This window comes from Chlorocebus sabaeus, chromosome 11, assembly GCF_047675955.1.
Source record: "Chlorocebus sabaeus isolate Y175 chromosome 11, mChlSab1.0.hap1, whole genome shotgun sequence".
NCBI classification, from domain to species: domain Eukaryota; kingdom Metazoa; phylum Chordata; class Mammalia; order Primates; family Cercopithecidae; genus Chlorocebus; species Chlorocebus sabaeus.
The window spans coordinates 61,733,600-61,755,793 of record NC_132914.1 but is presented as its reverse complement, the minus strand read 5'-3'; the positions used below and the strand labels follow the sequence as shown (position 1 = coordinate 61,755,793).

Genomic DNA, 22,194 nt, shown 5'->3' with positions numbered 1-22,194 from the left:
AAAACCAGATTGGCAAAATATTGAAAATTATTAGAGCAAGATGATAGGTACATGGGATTCCTTCCTTCCTTCCTTCCTTCCTTCCTTCCTTCCTTCCTTCCTTCCTTCCTTCCTTCCTTCCTTCCTCCCTCCCTCCCTCCCTCCCTCCCTCCCTCCCTCCCTTTCTCCCTTCCTTTCTCCCTTCCCTCTCCTCTCCTCTCCTCTCCTCTCCTCTCCTCTCCTTTCCTGATGGAGTTTTGCTCTGTGCCCAAGCTGGAGTGTAATGGCACGCTCTCAGATCACTGCAACCTCCACTTCCCAGGTTCAAGCAATTATCCTGCCGCAGCCTCCTGAGTAGCTAGGATTACAGGCATGCACCACCATGCCCTACTAATTTTTGTATTTTTAATAGAGGAGGGGTTTCACCATGTTGGCCAGGCTGGTCTTGAACACCTGACCTTAGGTGATCTGCCCGCCTCAGCCTCCCACAGTGCTAGGATTACAGGCATGAGCCACCACCCAGCCGGGTGCATGGGATTTCTTATAAAATTTTCTCCATTTTGATGTATGTTTGAAAATTTCCATAATAAAAAATTTTATTGCTTGATGATGTGATATAGAAAAAAATTTTTTTGAAAGACTTAAGAAACATAACAAGCAAATATAAGAAGCATCTTATTTAGGTCTTGATTTTAACAAACCAAATGTAAGAAAACATTTTCATATTTTATGTATGTATGTATGTATGTATGTATGTATGTATGTATTGAGACAGGGTCTTCCGCCCTCACTCAGGCTGTAGTGCAGTAGCACGATCTTGGCTTACTGCAATCTCCGCCTCCCAGGCTCAAGCAATTCTCATGCCTCAGCCTCCTGAGTAGCTGAGACTACGGGCATGCGCCAGCATGCCTGGTTAATTTCATGTAGTTTTTTAGTAGAGACTGGGTTTTGCCATGTTGCCCAGCCTGGTCTCGAACTCCTAAGCTCAGGCAATCCACCTGCCTAGGCCTCTCAAAGTACTAGGATTATAGGCATGAGACACTGTGCCCACTGGTTTATATTTTATTTACTTTTGAGAGAGGGTCTTACTCTGTCACCAGGGCTGGAGTGAAGTGGCTTGATCACGGCTCACTGTAGCCTTGACCTCCTGGGCTCAAGCAATCCTTCCACCTCAGCCTCCCGAGTAGCTGGGACTACAGGCACACACTACCATGGCTGGCTAATTTTTTCTATGTTTTTTTTTTTTTTTATAGAGATGGAGTCTCATTATATTGCCCAGGCTGGTCTGGAACTCCTAGGTTTAAGCAATCCTCTCACCTTGGCCTCCCAAAGTGCTGGGATTTATACCCCTGGGCCACCACACCCAGCCATAAAAACACATTTTTAAGTCAATAGAACAATTTGAAAATGGACTGAGTCCTGCCGGGCACGGTGGCTCACACCTGTAATCCCAGCACTTTGGGAGGCTGAGGCAGGCAGATCATTTGAGGTCAAGAGTTCAAGACCAGCCTGGCCAGCATAGTGAAACCCTGTCTCTACAAAAATACAAAAATTAGACAGGCATGGTGGTATGTCCCAGCTACTCGGGAGGCTGAGGCAGGAGAATCGCTTGAACCTGGGAGGTGGAAGTTGCAGTGAGCCAAGATTGTGCCACGGCACTCCAGCCTGGGTGACAGAGCGAGATTCCATCTCAAAAAAAAAAAAAAAAAAAGACTGAGTATTAGCAATAACAAAGAATTTTTGATAATTTTGTAGGAGGTGATAATCATTTTGTAAGAAAGTATTGATTTTATTTAGAGATGCATTCTGAGGTATGTAAGAGTTAAGTGACATAATATTTGGGATTTCTTTTTTAAAATGTTATACGGATGGCTTAAAATTTCTGTAGGTGTTCAGATGTTTACTCTAAAAAAAGCATCAGTTTTCATTTTGGTGTTTTATTTAAAGTGATTTTAAAGCTAATTGTATAATAAAAAAGACTCAAATTCTGTGTGTGTGTGGCTTGAAATTTATTCCTGAAGGCAAGAAGGATGAGTTCTACCACTCTCTTGGCTCAGGAAAAGCGTATTTCTTACTATTTCCTGAAAGCAACATACTTAAAATGCAGTGATTTCAAATGCACTGTGAAGGATGCAGTGATACCCAAGAAAAAGCCTCTAACTGCAAGACATCTTCAGTTTAAAGGAATAAACATCCTTTAGGTTTTCAATTCAGAACTGTGTCACAGATGGGACGGTTCTGCAACCCGACCACTGTGAAAATCATACACAGTGCTTCTGAGATAATATAGGAAGAGCCTTTCCAGTGCTTTACAAATGTGAGGTATTATTTATAGTAAAGGTCTAGAAAGATGAAAAAATACAAGAAAAATAGAGCTTATTATTGGATTAAGAATCCTTCCTGAGGCTGGGTGTAGTGGCTCATGCCTGTAATCCCAGCACTTTCAGAGGCTGAGGTGGGCAGATTACTTGAGGCCAGGAGTTTGAGACCAGCCTGACCAACATGGCAAAACCTTGTCTCTACTAAAAGTACAAAAATTAACGAGGTGTGGTAGTATGCACTTGTAGTCCCAGCTACTCTCAGGAGGCACAAGAATCACTTGAACCCAGCCTGAGTGACAGAGCAAGACTCTGTCTAAACACCCCCCCCCCCAAAAAAAAAAAGAAACACCTTCCTGCAACATTATTTTGGTGAATTTATGTTTTCCACCTGATGAAAATAGAGTATCTGTTAACATTAGTATAGATTTTCCTCTTATTCCTAAATTGAATAATGGAGTCTTCTGGCATTCAACTTTTTCTTATCTCTTCAGTCAAATGAAGTTTGTCATCTATGTATAAGCTAATATTTTCTGAATCCCCAAAGAAATTATTATTCATAGCATATCTGCAGTAATATAGAATGTGTACTCCAACTTAAATGTATGATGTGTATGAGACCTCCATTTATGTATGAATTGATTTTTAGTCTGAAGAGATTAATATGCTGTTTTCTGTGAAAATTTTTTTGGCCATTAAAAAAAATTAGTTTGGCATTACAATCTATTATCCTAGTTGGCAAAGGATTAAAAACAGTTTATTTTTATTGCGGATCTTAGCAAATTGCTGACTCCAAATGAAAAAACAGGAAAATCAATTTCAAAATAATTCTGCTGATACTGTATCTTATTTGAGTTTTTGCTTTTCTAAGCTCTTTTGTTTGTAAAATCTACATTTCTGTTGTTGGAGTTCTAAAAGAGTAGAGGGATTTCATAGTTATTTTTTAAATGAAATATGGTGCTAATTAGAAGTGGATAGCGAAGCAGGATCTCAAACTTATTCCTGCTTTATTTAGAGACCATTTATCAAACACTTAGTGTGTATGAAGACATGCATTAACTAAAATATCAAAATAGCACATTTGGCCAGGCGTAGTGGCTCACACCTGTAATTCCAGCACTTTGGGAGGCGGAGGTGGGTGGATCATCTGAGGTCAGGAGTTTGAGATCAGCCTGACCAACATGGTGAAACCTCATCTCTACTAAAAATACAAAAAATGAGCTGGGCATGGTGGTGCTCGCCTGTAATCCCAGCTACGCAGGAGGCTGAGGCAGGAGAATTGCTTGAACTCAGGAGGCAGAGGTTGCGATGAGCCAAGATCATGCCACGGCACCCCAGCCTGGGTGACAGAGTGAGGTACCGTCTCAAAACAAACAAAAAACCCAGCACATTTGGATAGGTACTATCATTATTCCTATTTTACACATGAGGAAGTTGAGGCGCAGAGAAGCTATGTAACTTGACCGTGGTAATGACCTAACTGAGTCGGGGCAGATCTAGGATTCTGACCTCAGTCTTCATGCTCATAATCATTATGCTCCTCTGCCTCTCTGCTTGCTATTATTGAATTCATAATGATCAGTTTCCCTCCAGCACCTCCACTAGAAAAGAGACCATTTTTTCAAAAAAAGTCTTAATTTTCAGGTTAATAAGAGCGATTTATTGATTGGACAAAGGAGAACATCTTAGATGTTTTTTAAATAAAGCGGGAGGTAGTAGGCAAGTACCAACATTCCATGCAGTAGCTAGTATTGGGATAAACGGCTGGTACAGGTTTCTGGAGTAAGCAGTAAAAAATGTTTTTACTTCAAGTCAGAAATTTTAAGATTCCATCAATCTACACAGAACATGAACTATCTTTCCTACTGTTACCTTGCACCCTGGCTCTCTGAATTTGTGTGAGCGTAGACAGCTTACTTAAACCTCCCTACAACTTCCTGTAAAATGCGATAGTAATTTCCAGCTCGGTCCCCACAGTGGAGTCAGCTCAGTGCAAGAACGAGTCTACGGAAAGCACTCAGGCCAGAGCCAGCCACCTAGTCAAGTTGTTATTACTGAGCACAGTGGGAGGTGGAAACAATATTTAACCCGGAGACATTTTTTCCAAGTTGCTAAAAGTCAGCTGAGGGGCTAGGATAGGTACACGAGTAACTAACTACAATGAGTGAAACGGGATTAATGTGATACTAGGAGTGTGAAAAAACTGCAGTGGGAGAAGGGCTGCATTTGTTGGTGGAATTAGGGAAAGATCTGAGGAGAAGGTTTTTCTGCTAAGCCAGCTTTTCCTTAAGTGTGGAATGCACATGGTTCAGTAAGGGGAGATGATTCCCGGTGGTACTCTGATATGGCATGAAACAACTTTGAATTCCATGGTGGAAATATGTGATTCCTTTTTCCAGCTAGGCTGATCTCATCAGGGAGAACCTCTCAGCTTGGGGCCACTAGTGACAGTTCTGGAACACATGCTCATCTGCCCTTTCCTCACAGAGAAGCCAGCTTCAGGCTCAGACCATGGAGCATTGACTTAGAATTTATGGTGCTTTCATGCCATTTACACAAAGTGATACTGGTTTTCCCTGGAAAGTGACACAACATTTTCTTTATAAACTTTTTTTTTTTTTTTTTAAAGCTAGTTGATTGAAAGAAAAATATTACATAAAGGTTCATGGATTATGGTAAATGAAAGAGGGACAGAAATTTACCAGGGACAGTGAGAGTATTCCTGGTATAGGAACAGCTTGAGTTAAGGGGCATGGGCAAAAAAGTATGTTTGGAGAGTAACAAACAGTTCAATTTGCGGGGAGCAAGTTTCACTACTGATGAGTACTAAGGCTAGAAGAATAAAACTATATGAAAAGCCCATTAGTAACAAAGTTTAACAAACCTGTCAGTAATCATCGATATTCCTAAACTGCTATTTCTTACCATTTTTTAAGTGGAAAATTTTCTTCTGTTTCTGTAGATCTGAGGAGAAAATTAAGCACTTCAGTCAACTTAAATCTGAACTTTTTCTTAAAGACAATTCTTTGAGGAGGATACTTCCTTTAATTATGGAGCTTAAAGTAGCAGCCCAGAAAAACTTCATTCTGAAAAGGCTTTTCTGGAAGGTAAGGGTTTTGTTTTATTTTTAATCTTTAAAGCTTGTGTCTCCTGTTTACGAAATATAAGCATAAATTAAAATATAAATAAGTGTTGTCTTGTATTCTGATGCTGTATTTTTAAATGTCGATAAAATTTAATGTAGTCATGTCTTAATGCTGGATACTTTGTGACGTAATCAGTAATGTATATGTGTGTGTCGAGGGGAGATGGGAAGAGAAGGGAGTGGTAGCAAAAAGTAGCTCCCATGCATTGGGTTGGCAGAGCCAACGGAGAGATATTAGGAGGAACATTTTTGGCATGCAAGATATATAGACAGTGAGATGGGAAAGTAGATTTTAAGAAGTTTTTGTTTGTTTATTTTTTATTTTTTTGAGACAGAGTCTTGCTTTTGTCACCCAAGCTGGAGTGCAATGGCATGATCTCAGCTAACTGCAACCTCTGCCTCCCAGGTACAAGCCATTCTCTTGCCTCAGCCTCCCAAGTAGCTGGGATTATAGGCGTCCACCACCATGCCCGGCTAATTTTTTGTGTTTTCAGTAGAGACAAGGTTTCACCGTGGTGGCCAGGTTGGTCTTGAACTTCTGTCCTCAGGTGATCCACCTGTCTTGGCCTCCCAAAATGCTGGGGTTATGGGCATAAGCCACCACACCCTGCCTGTTTATTTTTTAAACAGAGACAGGGTCTCACTCTGTTGCCCAGTCTGGTCTCAAACTCCTGGGCTCAAGTGATCCTCTTGCCTTGGCTTCCTAAAGTGCTGCAACTTCAGGCGTGAGCCACTGTACCTGGCTGATTTCAAGATGTTTTATTGTGCAGTTTCCTCTACTGTAAAAATATAATTAAAAAATTATTTTTGAGTATAGGACTGGTATTTTTAAAAATGTGACTCCTAGGGAGGCAATGCAACCTCATTCTCACTCAGTAAATTACAGATGCCTCATTTTCAGGTTCAGGTGAAAGAGTTAAGAAGCCCAGGTGAGTAACCTGGTGTGGCACTAATGAGGCCTAGGTGAGAGGGTGAGCCCTGCCTAGGGCTGTGTTCATGTTGATTGCCACATATTTTTTCCTAATTCTGGCCATTGATCACATAAGTAGCTGCCATCATTTTACTGAGCAATGGTAAAGCATGTGCACTCCCAACCGTACAAGGCAGTCCTGGCCATTTATTAGCTTCTAGGTCCTTCCTATGTGGGGTGACCAACCATTTTGGTTTGCCCAGATTAGGGTGACCAACTATTCCAGTTTGCCTGGGACTAAGGAAATTCCTGCAATATTGGAAAGCTAGAACAGTTCCAAGCAAATCAGTACGGTGAAGGCAGATAAGCTGTAGAGAGTAATATGCCAAATGTCCCACCACACTGAGACACTGAGACTCAGGTAAGGATGACATAGTACTGCACAGTCTAAAATGGTTGGTGCTGGATACATCCTGTGAGGAATACACCATCCAAGTTTTGACTCTAGAACTTCAGAAGATTGTGGAAAATATGACCAACCAAGTAAGACCAATCCATCTTGATTATGAAGATGGAATGGAATTCATGTGGAAAGGGTAAATAAATTAGGATTATCTTCTTCCCAAATAAACCTCTCCAGTCCATCCCACACACAGTATCAATTTAATCTACAACCCTGATTGTATGGGATTGCTTGTTCAACAGTTTCTTGCGACTTTCCTTTCTAAATTAAGTACAGACTTTGGCTTCGGCATTTAAGGCTCTCCCCAATCACAGATTTCAAATTTGGACAGGTATGGCCTTTATTTTAGTAGGCTGGGGTTATCAGGAAGGGGCTGTGTATTAGTCCATTCTCACACTGCTATAAAAATACTACATGAGACTGGGTGATTTATAAAGAAAGAAGGTTTAGTTCACTTGTTCCTGGACCAAACCAAGGGTCAGGCTGCTTATTCTCATGGCCCAATAATGAGACACAGATGAACTGGGAAAGAAGGGAGTTTATTTCTGTAACCAGTAACAGGGAAAAGGCCTCGAAATTATCGCCAGACCAACTCAAAATTACAAGGTTTTCCAGAGCTGATATATCTTCTAAGCTATATGTCAACATGTAAGTGCATTCATCTAAAGCCATAAGTGATTAACTTCTTTTAATCTATGCCTAAGATTAGATCAGGACCTAAGGAAGGTCCTTAAGACCTTCCTCTGGGGCCTCAGTAAATTTACTTAATCTAAATGGGTCCAGGTCCTGGGGTGATTACCTTTATCTTGCCTCCTGCTAAACCATGGAGGTTTGGGGAGTTCCTTCAGACCACCAATAAACTTGTTTGTGGAGGCCTGGGGAGTTTTTTCAGACCCCCAGTAAAACTCGTTTAATTCTAAACAGGTCCTGTTAAGAATTCCTTCATTATCTTGTCATGCTTCAAGGCCCAGGAAAGGCCTGGGCAAAACTCTTGGTGGGCTTTTGTTACATCCCAGCCTTTGTGTAAGGACACTGGCTCTATCAGCTTTTAATATTTAACATAACCACTCAGTCAGCACAGGAACAGTTGTTATGGAGGCCTGTCTGTTCAGCTGTTATGAAGACCTGGCCTGCCACAGACTTAAAGAGTTCCACATGGCTGGGAGGCCTCAGGAAACTTACAATCATGGCAGAAGGCGAAGGGGAAGCAAGGCATGTCTTACATGGCAACAGGAGAGAGAGAGAATGTGCAGAGAAACTGCCACTTTTAAACCATCAGATCTCATGAGGACTCCCTCACTATCATGAAAACAGCATGCATGATCCAATCACCTCCCACCAGGACCCTCCCTCGGCAGTGGGGATTACAATTCAAGATGGGATTTGGGTGGGAACACAGAACCGGACCATATCAGGCTACCATCTGGATAAGGTGGGCACTGGGAAAACGAATCCAGATGTAGATGCTCCTGGAAAAGGCACAGTGCCTAAGAGTGAGAGCCATAAGAGTGAGCTAAATGAAATATCAGGATATTTTAGCATGTGGGTGAATTACACCTGGATGTCTGCACAAACATTTGGCACCAGGAAGATCTGCTTGTTTAGGTTGTGGGGACAGAGCTTTTATGGAATATGAAGACATAAAGATTGTCAAGAGTAAAGCGAGCAGCTGGGAGAGGACTGGGTAAGGACTTAGGACAGTGCCCAAAGGGGAAGTCCACCCAGATACACTGGACACAATCAGGGACTGGATTTAAAGTGCATGTTTAGGTAGGAGAACTGAAGTACCACTTAAGGGTTAGATTAAGAAGGATGTTGATGTGTACTCCTAATGGGATCAGCACCAGTGTTAGTCTAGAGGTCATTTAAGCATCTCCAATGTAAAAACAGGGCTGGTACCTGTGGCCTAGACTGTGGAGCAAAAAATGAATGGAGAGAAAGAGAATAAGGTTAGGACTAACAGACCCGACCCACCACTTCATCTTCTCTCTCACCTCTGTCCTCTACAAGATCGAGCTATGTGGGATAACTTGGATACCTGTTCTCCTTAGCTCTCTTTTCTCCCTGCTGTTTGATTTCTCTAGAATACTGTTCTTCTAATTTCTCTTGTTAAAAATCATACCCATTCATCAAGGCTAAGCCCAAATGCCATTTTCTACCTTTCTTGTCATGCCGAACGGGGAACTTTAGTACCTTCCTCCTTTTGATCTTCTCTGTCAATTCTGTGCCATAGAACTTTCTTTGATTTTTTTTTTTTTTTTTTTTTTTTTTTTTGAGACGGAGTCTCGCTCTGTCGCCCAGGCTGGAGTGCAGTGGCTGGATCTCAGCTCACTGCAAGCTCCACCTCCCAGGTTCACGCCATTCTCCTGCCTCAGCCTCCCGAGTAGCTGGGACTACAGGCACCCACCACCTCGCCCGGCTAGTTTTTTGTATTTTTTAGTAGAGATGGGGTTTCACCGTGTTAGCCAGGATGGTCTCGATCTCCTGACCTCGTGATCCACCCGTCTCAGCCTCCCAAAGTGCTGGGATTACAGGCTTGAGCTACCGCGCCCGGCCTCTTTGATGTTTTATAATCTGCATTGTTCAATACAGCAGACACTAGCCACATGTGCCTTTTAAGCACTTGAATGTGGCTAATGACTAAAAAAGTAAAATGTTAATTTTATTAAATTTAAATTAATTTAAATAGCCACTTGTGGCCAGTAGCTACCGAGTTGAACAATGTAGTTCTATGACATCTTTCATAGCACTTCCTCTTTAACAATTATCAGACAGGTTTCATGCCTAATCGGTGTGAGGGTTGGTGACAGGTATTAGAAATACAGCATGATTATGATACAGTTCCTACCATCAAGAATTAGCACAGATATCCTCCCTTTTACTATAGTTATTGGTACATTTTTCTTATTTATCATAATAACCTTCTGTAGGACAAGTATATATCTTACTTACTTTTGTATTCTCCCTCAGGCCAAACACAATGCATGCATATTCCAGGTGCTGTAAGCTATTCATATTGAATTGCAAATCTGTTCTCCTGTGAAATAGTAACCTAATCTGATGTCTAAAAATGAAGCTTTCATGATCTGTTTTATACTTGAAAACACTGCAGCCATTATTTAATACAATGTTCTTACCTGGGCTAAAACAGATCTTCTAATTCGGTTGTCAAAAATGAAAGGCCAAAGTGAATGGAGAAGGAAATAATTCAAATAGGAAAAGAGGAAGTCAAATTGTCTCTGTTTGCAGATGACATGATTGTATATTTATAAAACCTCACCATCTCAGCCCAAAATCTCCTTAAGCTGATAAGCAACTTCAGCAAAGTCTCAGGATACAAAATCTATGTGCAAAAATCACAAGCATTCCTATACACCAATAACAGACAGAGTCAAATTATGAGTGAACTCCTATTCACAACTGCTACTAAGAGAATAAAATACCTAGGAATACAACTTACAAGGGATGTGAAGGACCTCTTCAAGGAGAACTATAAACCACTGCTCAAGGAAATAAGAGAGGACACAAACAAATGGAAAAACATTCCATGCTCATGGATGGGAAGAATCAATATTATGAAAATGACCATACTGCCCAAAGTAATTTATAGATTCAGTGCTATCCCCATCAAGCTACCCATTGACTTTCTCCACAGAATTGGAAAAAACTACTTTAAACTTCATATGGAACCAAAAAGAGCCTGCATAGCCAAGACAAAACTAAGCATAAAGAACAAAGCTGGAGGCATCATGCTACCTGACTTCAAACTATACAAGCGTACAGTAACCCAAACAGCATGGTACTGATACCAAAACAAATATATAGACCAATGGAACAGAACAGAGGCCTCAGAAATAACAGCACACATCTACAAGCATCTGATCTTTGACAAACCTGATACAAACAAGCAATGGGGAAAGGATTCCCTGTTTAATAAATGGTGTTGGGAAAACTGGCTAGCCATATGCAGAAAACTGAAACTGAACCCCTTCCTTACACCTTATACAAAAATGAATTCAAGGTGGACCTAAAACCATAAAAATCCTAGAAGCAAACCTAGGCAATACCATTTAGGACATAGGCATGGGCAAAGACTTCATATCTAAAACACCAAAAGCAATGTCAACAAAAGCCAAAATTGACAAATGGGATCACTTAAACTAAAGAGTTTCTGCACAGCAAAGAAACTATCATCAGAGTGAACAGACAACCTACAGAATGGGAGAAAATTTTTGCAATCTACCCATCTGACAAAGGGCTAATATCCAGAATCTACAAAGAATGTCAACAAATTTACAAGGAAAAAACAACCCCATCAAAAAGTGGACAAATGATATGAACAGACACTTTTCAAAAGAAGACATTTATGCAGCTAACAAACATACGAAAAAAAGCTCATCATCACTGGTCATCAGAGAAATGCAAATCAAAACCACAATGAGATACCATCTCACACCAGTTAGAATGGTGATTATTAAAAAGTCAGGAAACAACAGATGATGGAGAGGATGTGGAGAAAATAGGAACGTTTTTACACTGTTGGCGGGAGTTTAAATTAGTTCAACCATTGTGGAAGGCAGTGTGGTGATTCCTCAAGAATCTAGAACTAGAAATACTATTTGACCCAGTGATCACATTACTAAGCATATACCCAAAGGATTATAAATCATTCTACTATAAAGACACATGCACACATATGTTTATTGCGGCACTATTCACAATAGCAAAGACTTGGAACCAACCCAAATGTCCATCATTGATAGACTGGATAAAGAAAATGTGGCACATATACACCATGGAATACTATGCAGCCATAAAAAAGGATGAGTTCATGTCTTTTACAGGGTCATGGATGAAGCTGGAAACCATCATTCTCAGCAAACTAACACAAGAACAGAAAACCAAACACGTTCTGCGTGTTCTCACTCATAAGTGGGAGTTGAACAATGAGAACACACGGACACAGGGAGGAGAACATCACACACTGGGGCCTGTCAGGGGGTTGGGGGCTAGGGGAGGGATATCATTAAGAGAGATACCTAAGGTAGCTGACGGCTTGATGGGTGCAGCAAACCACCATGGCACATGTATAACAAAACTGCACATTCTGCACATGTACCCCAGAACTTAAAGTATGAAAAAAAAAAAGTAAATGGGTAGTCTCTCTATTTGGGATCTTTCTACACTTTAGTGGAGTCCCCCTTGGCCCTATCCCCAACCACGCCATCAAACCCACTAGCCTTATGTTCTTCTGTCTAATCCACAACCAAAATCTATCCTCAGATTTGTTTTCACAAAATTAGCATATATGACTAATAAAAGTCAACATCCTTTAAGATTTTTTAATTTAAATTGTTATCATAGCCTTAAGGTAAAGCAGTCGTTTTTCAACTTTATGCTATATTTCTTGGAAAACATATGTTCTGTGAAGCTCCCTTAGAAACCCATACTGGGGTGGAGAGATTAGGGCCATTGTCTTAGTCTGTTTTGTGTTGCTATAACAGAATATCACAAACTTGATAATTTATAAAGAAAATGAACGTATTTCTGACAGTTCTGGAGGCAGGGAAGTCCAATATCAAGGTGCTGGCATCTTGTAAGTGCCTTCTTGTTGTGTCATCCCATAAGGCAGAAGGGCAAAAGAGCATGCAAAAAAAAGGGTAGCAGGGGGCCAAACTCATCTTTTCATCAGAAACCCACTCCCACAATAATGACATTAATCTATTTGTGAGGGCAGAAGCCTTATGACCTAATCAACCTCTTAAAGGTCTCACCTCTCAACACTGTTGCATTGGGGATGAGTTTCTAAAACATGAACTTTGGGGACCACATTCAAACCACAGCGTTTTGCTCTTGTCCCCAAACATTCATGTCTTTTTTACATACAAAATACATTTATTCCATCCCAATAGCTCCAAAAATCTTAATTCATTCCAGCATCAACTCATAAGTCCAAATTACCAATTGTCATCTAAATCAAGTATGGTTGAGACTCAAGGCAGGATTCATCCTAAGGCAAATTCCTCTCCAGTTGTCAGCCTGTAAATCAAGACAAGTTATCTACTTACAAAATACAGTGTTAGGATGCATGGAGGATACACATTCCCATTCCAAAGGAAGCTATAACCAAGAGGAAAGGGGCAAGTAAGTCCAAAACCCAACAGGGAAAATAATATTGTCTTAAAGCTGGAGAATAATCTTTCACTCTTTTGCTTAAGAAATGTCTAAGAAGTTTCAGACTTTCCCTACAGCTGTCCTCTTTCTCTGAACCCCCACCAGCATCACTTTTAATGCTCCAATTACTGCAGTCTAGGCTTTTTCTAGGTTGCTCCTCCAAATTCTTCGAGCCTCTATCCATTAATCAATTCCAAAGCCACTTCCACATTTTTAAGTATTCCTTAGAGCAACAATTCCACTTCTGGTACCAAAATCTGTATTAGGATTCTCCAGAGAGACAGAACCCCTCAATTCTCCAATTCACATGCCAGTCTCCTCTGGAAATACCTTCACAGACATAACAGAAATAATGCTTTTCCAGTTTTCTAGGTACTCCTAATTTAGCCAAGTTTACACCTAAAATTAACTGTCACAGGCATCTCTAATTTTTGGTTCCTGTAATAGGATGGAAAATTATACACATATATAATATACATATTATGGATATAAAATTATAGATATGCTGTAATATAGAGTGATATATTATAGATATAAAAATATATATTATATAGTTTTTTCCCTCCCTTTAAAAATGAACTTTATTGAGGTATACTTTTTTCTTTTAAGTGGTCTTTATTTTTAAATTTTATTGAAGGTACAATTTATGAGAATACGTTTTCATTTTTTTTTTTTTTGAGATGAGATCTCACTCTGTCACGTAGGCTGAAGTGCAGTGGCACCATCTCGGCTCACTGCAACCTCCGCCTCCTGGGCTCAAGTAGCTGAGTACTTCCCAAGTAGCTGAGACTACAGGCACATGCCACCATGCTGGGCTAATTTTTGTATTTTTTGTAGAGATTTCACCATGTTGCCCAGGCTGGTCTTGAACTTTTGGACTCAAGTGATCTGCCTGCCTTGACCTCCCAAAGTGCTGGAATTACAGGCGTGAAATTACAGGCCGAGAACACTTTTTGACTAAACTCCCAAGTTTTAGAAGAACAGACACGTCTGTCTGTTTTGCTCAAGATGTTATCTCATTATCTAGCATACCTGCCACATAGCTGGCAATCAGTAATTATGCATTCAGTGAATGAATAAATGAGTAGATAAAATATGTTCTTTTTCTAGTTTAAATTTTTTCCACTGGGCACGGTGGCTCATGCCTGTAATCCCAGCACACTGGGAGGCCGAGGCAAGTGGATCACCTAACTAAGGTCAGGAGTTCAAGACCAGCCTGGTCAGCATGGTGAAACCCAGTCTCTACTAAAAATACAAAAATTAGCCAGGCGTGGTGGCATGCACCTGTCATCCCAGCTACTTGGGAGGCTGAGGCAGGAGAATTGCTTGAACCCTGGAGGTGGAGGTTGCAGTGAGCCAAGACTATGCCACTGCACTCCAGCCTGGGCGTCAGAGCAAGACTCCATCTCAAAAAAAAAAAATTTTTTTTCTTCATATGATTTTTTTTCCATTTTTAAAAATTCTGTCAAAATATACATAACACAAAATTTACTTCCTTAATCATTTTTGAGCATACATTTCAGTGGTATCAAGTTTATTCACAATATTGTGCAGCCATCAACACGATCATCTCCAGAACACTTTTCATCTTACAAAACTGAAACTCTCTACCCATTAAGCAACAACTTTCCATTTCTTTCCCCATCCCACCCCCGCAACCCACAGCCCCTGGAAACCACCATTCTATTTTCTGTCTTTGTGATTTTGACTATTCTACGTACCTCATATAGTTGAAATGATATAGTATTTGTATTTTTGTGACTGAGATTTCACGTAGTGCAATGTTCTCAAGTTTAATCCATGTTGTAGAATGTATCCGAATTTCCTTATTTTTTTTTTAAGGCTGGATAATATTCCATTGTATGTATATACTACATTTTCCTTATCCATTCATCTGTCAATGGACACGTGGGTTGCCTCCATGTTTTAGATGTTGTAAGTAATGCAGCTATGAACATTGGTATGCAATATACCTCTTTAAGATGGTGCTTTCAATTCTTTTGGGTATTTACCCAGAAATGGAATTGCTAGATTGGATGGTAATTCTATATTTAAATTTTTGAGGAACCACCATACTGGTTTCCAGTGTCTGTGCTATTTTCTACTCCCACCAACAGTATATAAGGGTTCTGATTCCTCCACATCCTTGCCAACACTTGTTATTTTGTGTTGTTTTTAAAATAGTAGCTATCCTAATGGGTGTGAGATAATATCTCATTGTAGTTTTGAGTGGCATTTCCCTAGTGATTAGCGATGCTGAGCATCTTTTATGTGCTTATTGGCCATTCAACTATCTTCTTTGAAGAAATTATTGTGGTATAATTTATATGAAATAAAATGCACCCATATTTAAAGATGCAGTTTGAAGAGTCTTGACAAATGTCTCTATTCATGTAACTATTAACACTACTTCAATCAAGATTTACAGTGTCTCTGTCACTCCAGAATGTCACCTTGTGCCCTTTGGCCGCCAGTTCTCTCACACTCCTGGCCTCGTGCAACTATCAATGTGCTTTCTGTCACTGGAGATTCATTTTGCCTCTCTTAGCATTGCACTTACATGGAATTCTACACTAAGTACTCTTTTGCATTTGGCTTCTTTTGGCATAATATTTTTGAGATTTTTCCATGTTGTTTCAGGTATGATATTTTATAAATGAAAATTCTTGAATCAGTGAGCAGGTGGGAGGTCATAATAACAAGTGATACTTATTGAACACTTGTTATGTGCTAAGCACTGTTGAAACTTTACAAATACATACTATCTTATTTAAATGTAATATCAACTCCTTGAGGTGATATTATTAACGCCATTTGAAAGATGAAGAAACTGAGTGACAGGGAGTATAAGTAATTTGCCAAATGTCACACAACTGCCAAGTGGCAGAGCTGGGATTTGAGCTCAAAGAATATAGCTCCAGGGTCAGTCTGTAAAACTGCCACACTATGCTAATTTATCAGGCACTGGGTAAGCCCAAGCACTTCTTCTTCTTTTTTTTTTTTTTGACGGAGTCTCACTCACTCTTGCCTAGTCTGGAGTGCAGTGGCGCAATCCCAGCTTACTGCAACCTCTGCATCCCAGGTTCAAGTGATTTTCCTGCCTCAGTCTCCCAAGTAGCTAGGATTAGGGATTACAGGCGCATGCTACCAAACCCAGCTAAGTTTTGTATTTTTAGTAGAGATAGAGTTTTGCCATGTTGTCCAGGCTGATCTCGAACTCCTGACCTCAAGTTATCTGCCCGCCTCGGCTTCCCAAAGTGCTGGGCTGACAGGCGTGAGCCACCACGTCCAGCCAAGTCCTTCCTTCTTTCAAAGCCCAAGCACTTCTAAGAGCATCTGGTATACATCCTGCTTCTCTTCCTCTTTTTCCTTTCTCCAAGCCATTCCCAGCATCTTCTCATGCCATATTACCTGAATAAGGGGACATGCACACTTTCTAAACAAAAAGCCTAAATTGTCACTAGTAAACCAAAATCCCGGGGAAAAAATGAACAATAGAGGGATAGAAAAGAAAAGCAATTACATTACATTTCTCATTAATGCCGACTTGCCTGATTTCATGGGCCAGCGCTTATTTTCATGCTCGATTTCTCATGAGACTGGACAGAAACACACAAAAAATAGGTTCCCCAGCTCTAAGTCAGTGTTTGTTTGGACAGAAATGGCAATCTACATTTCCACTGTATTACCAGAATAATCAGTATTGTTCTGCACCATTTCCATAACGTAGCGTAGTGCTGTACATTTGTTTTTGTGTTAGTAAACATTTTAAAACGAGAGCTTGCTTATTCTTTATATCCTCACAAAGGCCAAATTACTTTGGAAAGGCAGAAATTATAGGAGCCCCATTTTTCAAGGTGACTGAATGAGTTGCCTGAGATGACACACCTGCTTCTGGATGATTTTCAAGGTTAATGGTCAAGCTAGGCCTAAGTTGCATCTCCCAGCATTGCTCTGTAGCCCTTGCTCTGGTCACCAGGACAGTGGTCTCTTGGTTGTAAGTAAGAAGTATGTTTCCAATTTGGGTTATGCTAGTATTAATGGGAGATATTGTAATTCATTTCTCTAATCAAAGAACAAATTATTTCTTCATATTTTTAGTACATGAGAGTAGAGAATTTTAACAACAGATACCTTAATTACTGTCTTTTTTTCCCACTTGCTTTTACAGACCAGTGACCTTTTCTATTTCTTAGTAAACAAACTTCATGAGTACTTGCCAGAGTCTAGGGATAAGAATGCACTTCAAAATCAAAGCCAAAGGATTGATGAGCTGGTGTAAGTACTAACTAGATAATTATCGATTTTTTTTTTTTTTTTTTTTTTTGCTAGGGTGTTAAAGATAAATGGAAGACATTGGAAAACATATATGCTATGTTAATGATAAATGGCACTGCAAGTTTTTCTTCCTGTGGATTTTATTTCTATTTATTTATTTATTTATTTTTTTCTTGAGACAGAATCTCACTCTGTTGCCCAGGCTGGAATGCAGTGGCACAATCTTTGCTCACTTCAACTTCTGCCTCGTGGGTTCAAGCAATTCTTGTGCTTCAGCTTCCCAAGCAACTGGGATTACAGGCATATGCCACCACGCCTGGCTAATTTTTGTATTTTTAGTAGAAACGGGATTTCACCACATTGGCCAGGCTGGTCTCAAACTCCTGACCTCAGGATATCCATCCGCCTCAGCCTCCCAAACTGCTGGGATTACAGACATGAGCCACCGTGCCTGGCCTCTTCCTGTGGATTTTAAAAAATAGAACTCATTTTGTTCTAATTTTAATGGAAGGATGCACAAGAAACTAGTAATATTTGTTGTCCCAAAGTGGGAAAAGTGGGTATCTGGAGGAGAGACAGCTTTCACTGTATTCTCTTTTTTGCCATTGACATTTTGAGCCAAATATTACCTTTCTGAAAATATTAAAAATTAAACAATAATTTTAAAACAGTGTGTGATTATCCTAAAAACTTTGGAAAAGAGATACATATAAAAATGACTTAGTACTGACATCCAGCTATTCATTCATTCAACAATTTTTTTTCTTGTTGTTTTAGAAAAGTTCTCACTCTGTCCCCTAGGCTGGAGTGCAGTGGTATGATCATGGCTCACTGCACCCTTGACCTCCTGAGCTCCACACTCAGCTATTTTTTGTAAAGGCGGGTTTCGCCATGTTGCCCAGGCTGGTCTCAAACTCTTGGGCTCAGGCCATTTGCCCTCCCAAAGTGCTGGGATTACAGCATGAGTAGTGTGTGAGCTACCCTGCCCGACCAGCAAATGTTTTTGGGTGTTTACTGTGTAGCAGTCAGAGCAGGCACTTAACCAATGTTAGTAATTTGATGTACAGAATTTATTTCCTGTACTTTTTTCTGTATGGGTATCTGGAAGCAGTTTTAGCAAAGATTACTACTTTCATGGAATTCTGAGCTTCTAATGAAATCATGCCATTTCTTTGCCTTTTATCGTTTTATTTTCTAGGGCATGCATTGAAATTATACAGACGCTAGTATTGATGTTCAGAGAAACAGAAACTGAGTCATCACGCCTGAACACATTGGCAGCTAAGAAGTAAGGTCTTTTAGAAGATATCGGGACCTTGTGGTTGCAACCCATTAACTCTTCTTGTTGAGTGTCTTCCAAAGCACGTAATTCTCCAACTTCCCTGTTCAACACCCTTCCAAGTATATTTCACTCTTTTGTTTTTCTCCTTCCTTCTGTGATGAACAGGTTAATTGGCACAGGCCAAGTTCTCTCTGTCTCTCTGGATTATTAAGTGTACAAGGATTTTCTTAGCATAATTATTTTTTGTCCTAGTCTGGTGAACTTGAAAAAGACAAATGACCCATCATACATTAAAAGCCAGGGGATCTCCACTAGAATTTCCCAGAGTATCCTTATATCCACACAACAGAAAAATTGCAAAATCAGGAGTTATAGTAGCCTCATTTACAATATAATTGTGTGACCTTAGAGTAAATGACTTTGGAGAGTTTATTAATATGTAGGGTGAGCTGCTATAATAAAGATACTCTAGGCCAGGCACGGTGGCTCATGCCTGTAATCTCAGCACTTTGGGAGGCAAAGGCGGGTGGATTACCTGAGGTCAGGAGTTTGTGACCAGCCTGACCAACATGGTGAAACCCTGTCTCTACTAAAAATGCAAAAATTAGCCAGGTGTGGTGGTGCGCATTTGTAATCCCAGCTACTCGGGAGGCTGAGGCACAAGAATGGCTTGAGCCTAGGAGGCAGAGGTTGCAGTGAGCTGAGATCACACCATTGCACTCTAGCCTGGGCAACCCTGTCTCCAAAAAAAAAAAAAAAAAAAAAGGATACTCTACAATATGTGGCCCAAAGAAGATCTTAATTGAAATCTTTCTCATATAACAGTTCAGAGTAAATATTCAGGCTTTCATACACAAGGTGAGCCAGGGACCTAGGTTTTTTCCCTTTGTTACTCTGTTGTCTTCTATCATGTTGTCTTTATCCTTATAGTGGAAGCTGGCTGACCTTGATGACTTCATTATACCCTGTGGGAAGAGAAAGAGAAATAGAGGGCATTCCAGTTAAAAAAGAAAAAAAAAAAAAGAGAGAGAGAGAGAGAGAAGTAGAGGGCAAACAAGCTTCCTTTTTAAGCAAGGCATGTAACACTTCTGCTCACATTCTCCTGGTGAGAACTTTAGGCACATGGCCACAACTAGCTGCAGGAAAGGCTGGAAATGTTTCTGTAGTTGGACATCTATGTGCCTAACTTAGTTTTGGATGGTAATGAGGACATCTGTTATTAAAAGGAAGAATGGAAGAATATATAGTGGGGGACAGTAGCATTCTTTGTCACAGAAACTTTGATTCTGCAGTTTTGCATACTGTCTGCTTGATTTTTTATTTTGATTTTTTGAGACAGTTTTGCTCTTGTCACCCAGGCTAGGGTGCAATGGTGCGATCAGCTCACTGCAACCTCTGCTTTCTGGGTTCAAGTGATTCTCCTGACTCAGCCTCCCAAGTAGCTGGGATTACAGGTGCCCACCACCATGCCCAGCTAATTTTTGTATTTTTAGTAGAGACGAGGTTTCACCATGTTGATCAGGCTGGTCTTGAACTCCTGACCTCAGGAGATCCACACACCTTGGCTTCCCAAAATGCTGGGATTACAGGTGTGAGCCACCATGCCCAGCCACTTGATTTTTTAATATGTATTTATAAACTCTAAATTATATTCTTGGGCAATGTTGTGGCTAAATTTTTTTTCCACTTTCATCAATTGTTTATTTAAGTCTACTGTATTAAAAGGTGGAGAAATGAGCCAGACACGGTGGTGCACACCTGTAATTCCAGCACTCAGGAGGCCGAAGGGAGAGATCACTTGAGCCAGGCAGCAGTAAGCTATGATCACACTACCGCACTTAGCCTGGGCAACAGTGAGACCTTGTCTCTTTAAAAACAAACAAAAAAAAAAAGGGGTGGAGCAAATGATGAGAGCCATGGACTCCAAAATAGTCAAAACATGTCATCCCAGCACTTTGGGAGACCAGGGTGGGAGGATCAATTGAAGCCAGGAGTTTGAGACCAGCCTGGCTGGGCAACAAAGTGAGACCCCATCTCTAGGAAAAAAAATGTTGGGCATGGTGGCACATGCCTGTGGTCTCAGCTACTCAGGAGGATGAGGCAGGAAGATCAGTTGAGCCAGAAGTTCAAGGCTGCAGTGAGCTATTACTGTGATACACTAGGTGACAGAATGAGACCCTGTCTCTGAAAAAAAGAAAAACAGACAAAAACACTTAAACCAGGGGAAAGAATAAGAACTCTTGGTAATATTTTTCCAGTCCTCCCACCTCAGCCTCTCAAGTGACTAGGATGACAGGCATGTGCCACTACACTCGGCTAATTTCATTAATATTTCTTTCTTTCTTTCTTTCCTTTTTTTTTTTTTTTTTTTCTGAGACAGAGTCTTGCTGTGTCGCCCAGGCTGGAATGCAGTGGTGCGACCTCAGCTCACTGCAACCTCCACCTTGCGGGTTCACATCATTCTCATGCCTCAGCCTCCCAAGCAGCTGGGAGTACAGGCATGACCCACCACACCTGGCCCTAATTTCATTAATTAATATTTGTTTTTCTTTTCTTTCTTTTTTTTTTTTGAGATGGAGTTTCACTCTTGTTGCCCAGGCTGGAGTGCAATGGCACGATCTCAGCTCATGGCAACCTCTGCCTCCCAGGTTCAAGTGACTCTCCTGCCTCAGCCTCCCGAGTAACTGGGATTACAGGCATGCACCACCATCCCCGGCTAATTTTGTATTTTTAGTAGAGATGGGGTTTCACCATGTTCGTCAGGCTGGTCTCAAACTCTCGACCTCAGGTGACCCGCCCACCTTGGCCTTCCAGAGTGCTGGGATTACAGGCATGAGCCACCATGCCCAGCCTCATTAATTAATATTTCTTAAGCACACTTGCTATGTGCCAGGGACTATGGGCATACTATGCTTTTTTTTCTTTTCTTCCTTTTTTTTTTTTTTTTTTAGATAGGCTCTCACTCTGTCATCCAGGCTTGAGTGCAGTGGCACAATCTTGGCTCACTGCAGCCTCAACCTCCCTGCGGCTCAGGTGATCTTCACCTCCCCAGTAGCTGGGACCACAGGTACGTGCCACCATGCCCTGCCAATTTTTTTTTTTTTTTTGTATTTTTCATAGAGATGGGGTTTTGCCATGTTGCCCAGGCTGGTCTCAAACTCCTGGGCCAAGTGATCTGCCCCCACTCTGACCCCCAAAGTGCTAGGATTACAGGCGTGAGCCACTGTGCCGAGCCGGCATACTATGTTGTGTAGCAGGAATGGGCAAACATTTCTGTAAAAGATCATATAGAAAATAGTTTTGGCTTATCACGCCATACAATCTGTGCTGCATCTACTCAGTTCTGCCATTGTAGCACAAAAGCAGCCATAAACAGTGCATGAATGAATGGACACAGTTGTGTTCCGATAAACTTTATTCACAGAAACAGGCTGTAGGCTGGATTTGGCCTACAGGCCATAGTTTGCTGAGTCCTACTTTACAGCAAACAAGAAAATACACCATGTCAAACTAGTTCTTATTTTTTTGTAGAGACAAGGTCTCACTTTGTTGTCCAGGCTGGTCTCAAACTCCTGGGCTCAAGGGATCTTCCCACCTTGGCCTCCCAAAGTGCTGAGATTACTGGCATGAGCCACCGCATGCAGC

General features: G+C 40.8%; 1 protein-coding gene across 1 annotated transcript in view; it reads left to right on the top strand.

Annotated features, from left to right (window-relative positions):
• Window positions 1–22,194, top strand: part of C11H12orf56 (chromosome 11 C12orf56 homolog) — a 115,892-nt gene that overhangs the window by 78,421 nt on the left and 15,277 nt on the right. The window contains exons 6-8 of the mRNA XM_037996845.2: window positions 5,260–5,404; window positions 17,161–17,267; window positions 18,466–18,555. Of these exons, the coding sequence (XP_037852773.1) occupies window positions 5,260–5,404; window positions 17,161–17,267; window positions 18,466–18,555 (342 nt within the window). The remainder of the gene's footprint in view (window positions 1–5,259; window positions 5,405–17,160; window positions 17,268–18,465; window positions 18,556–22,194) is intronic.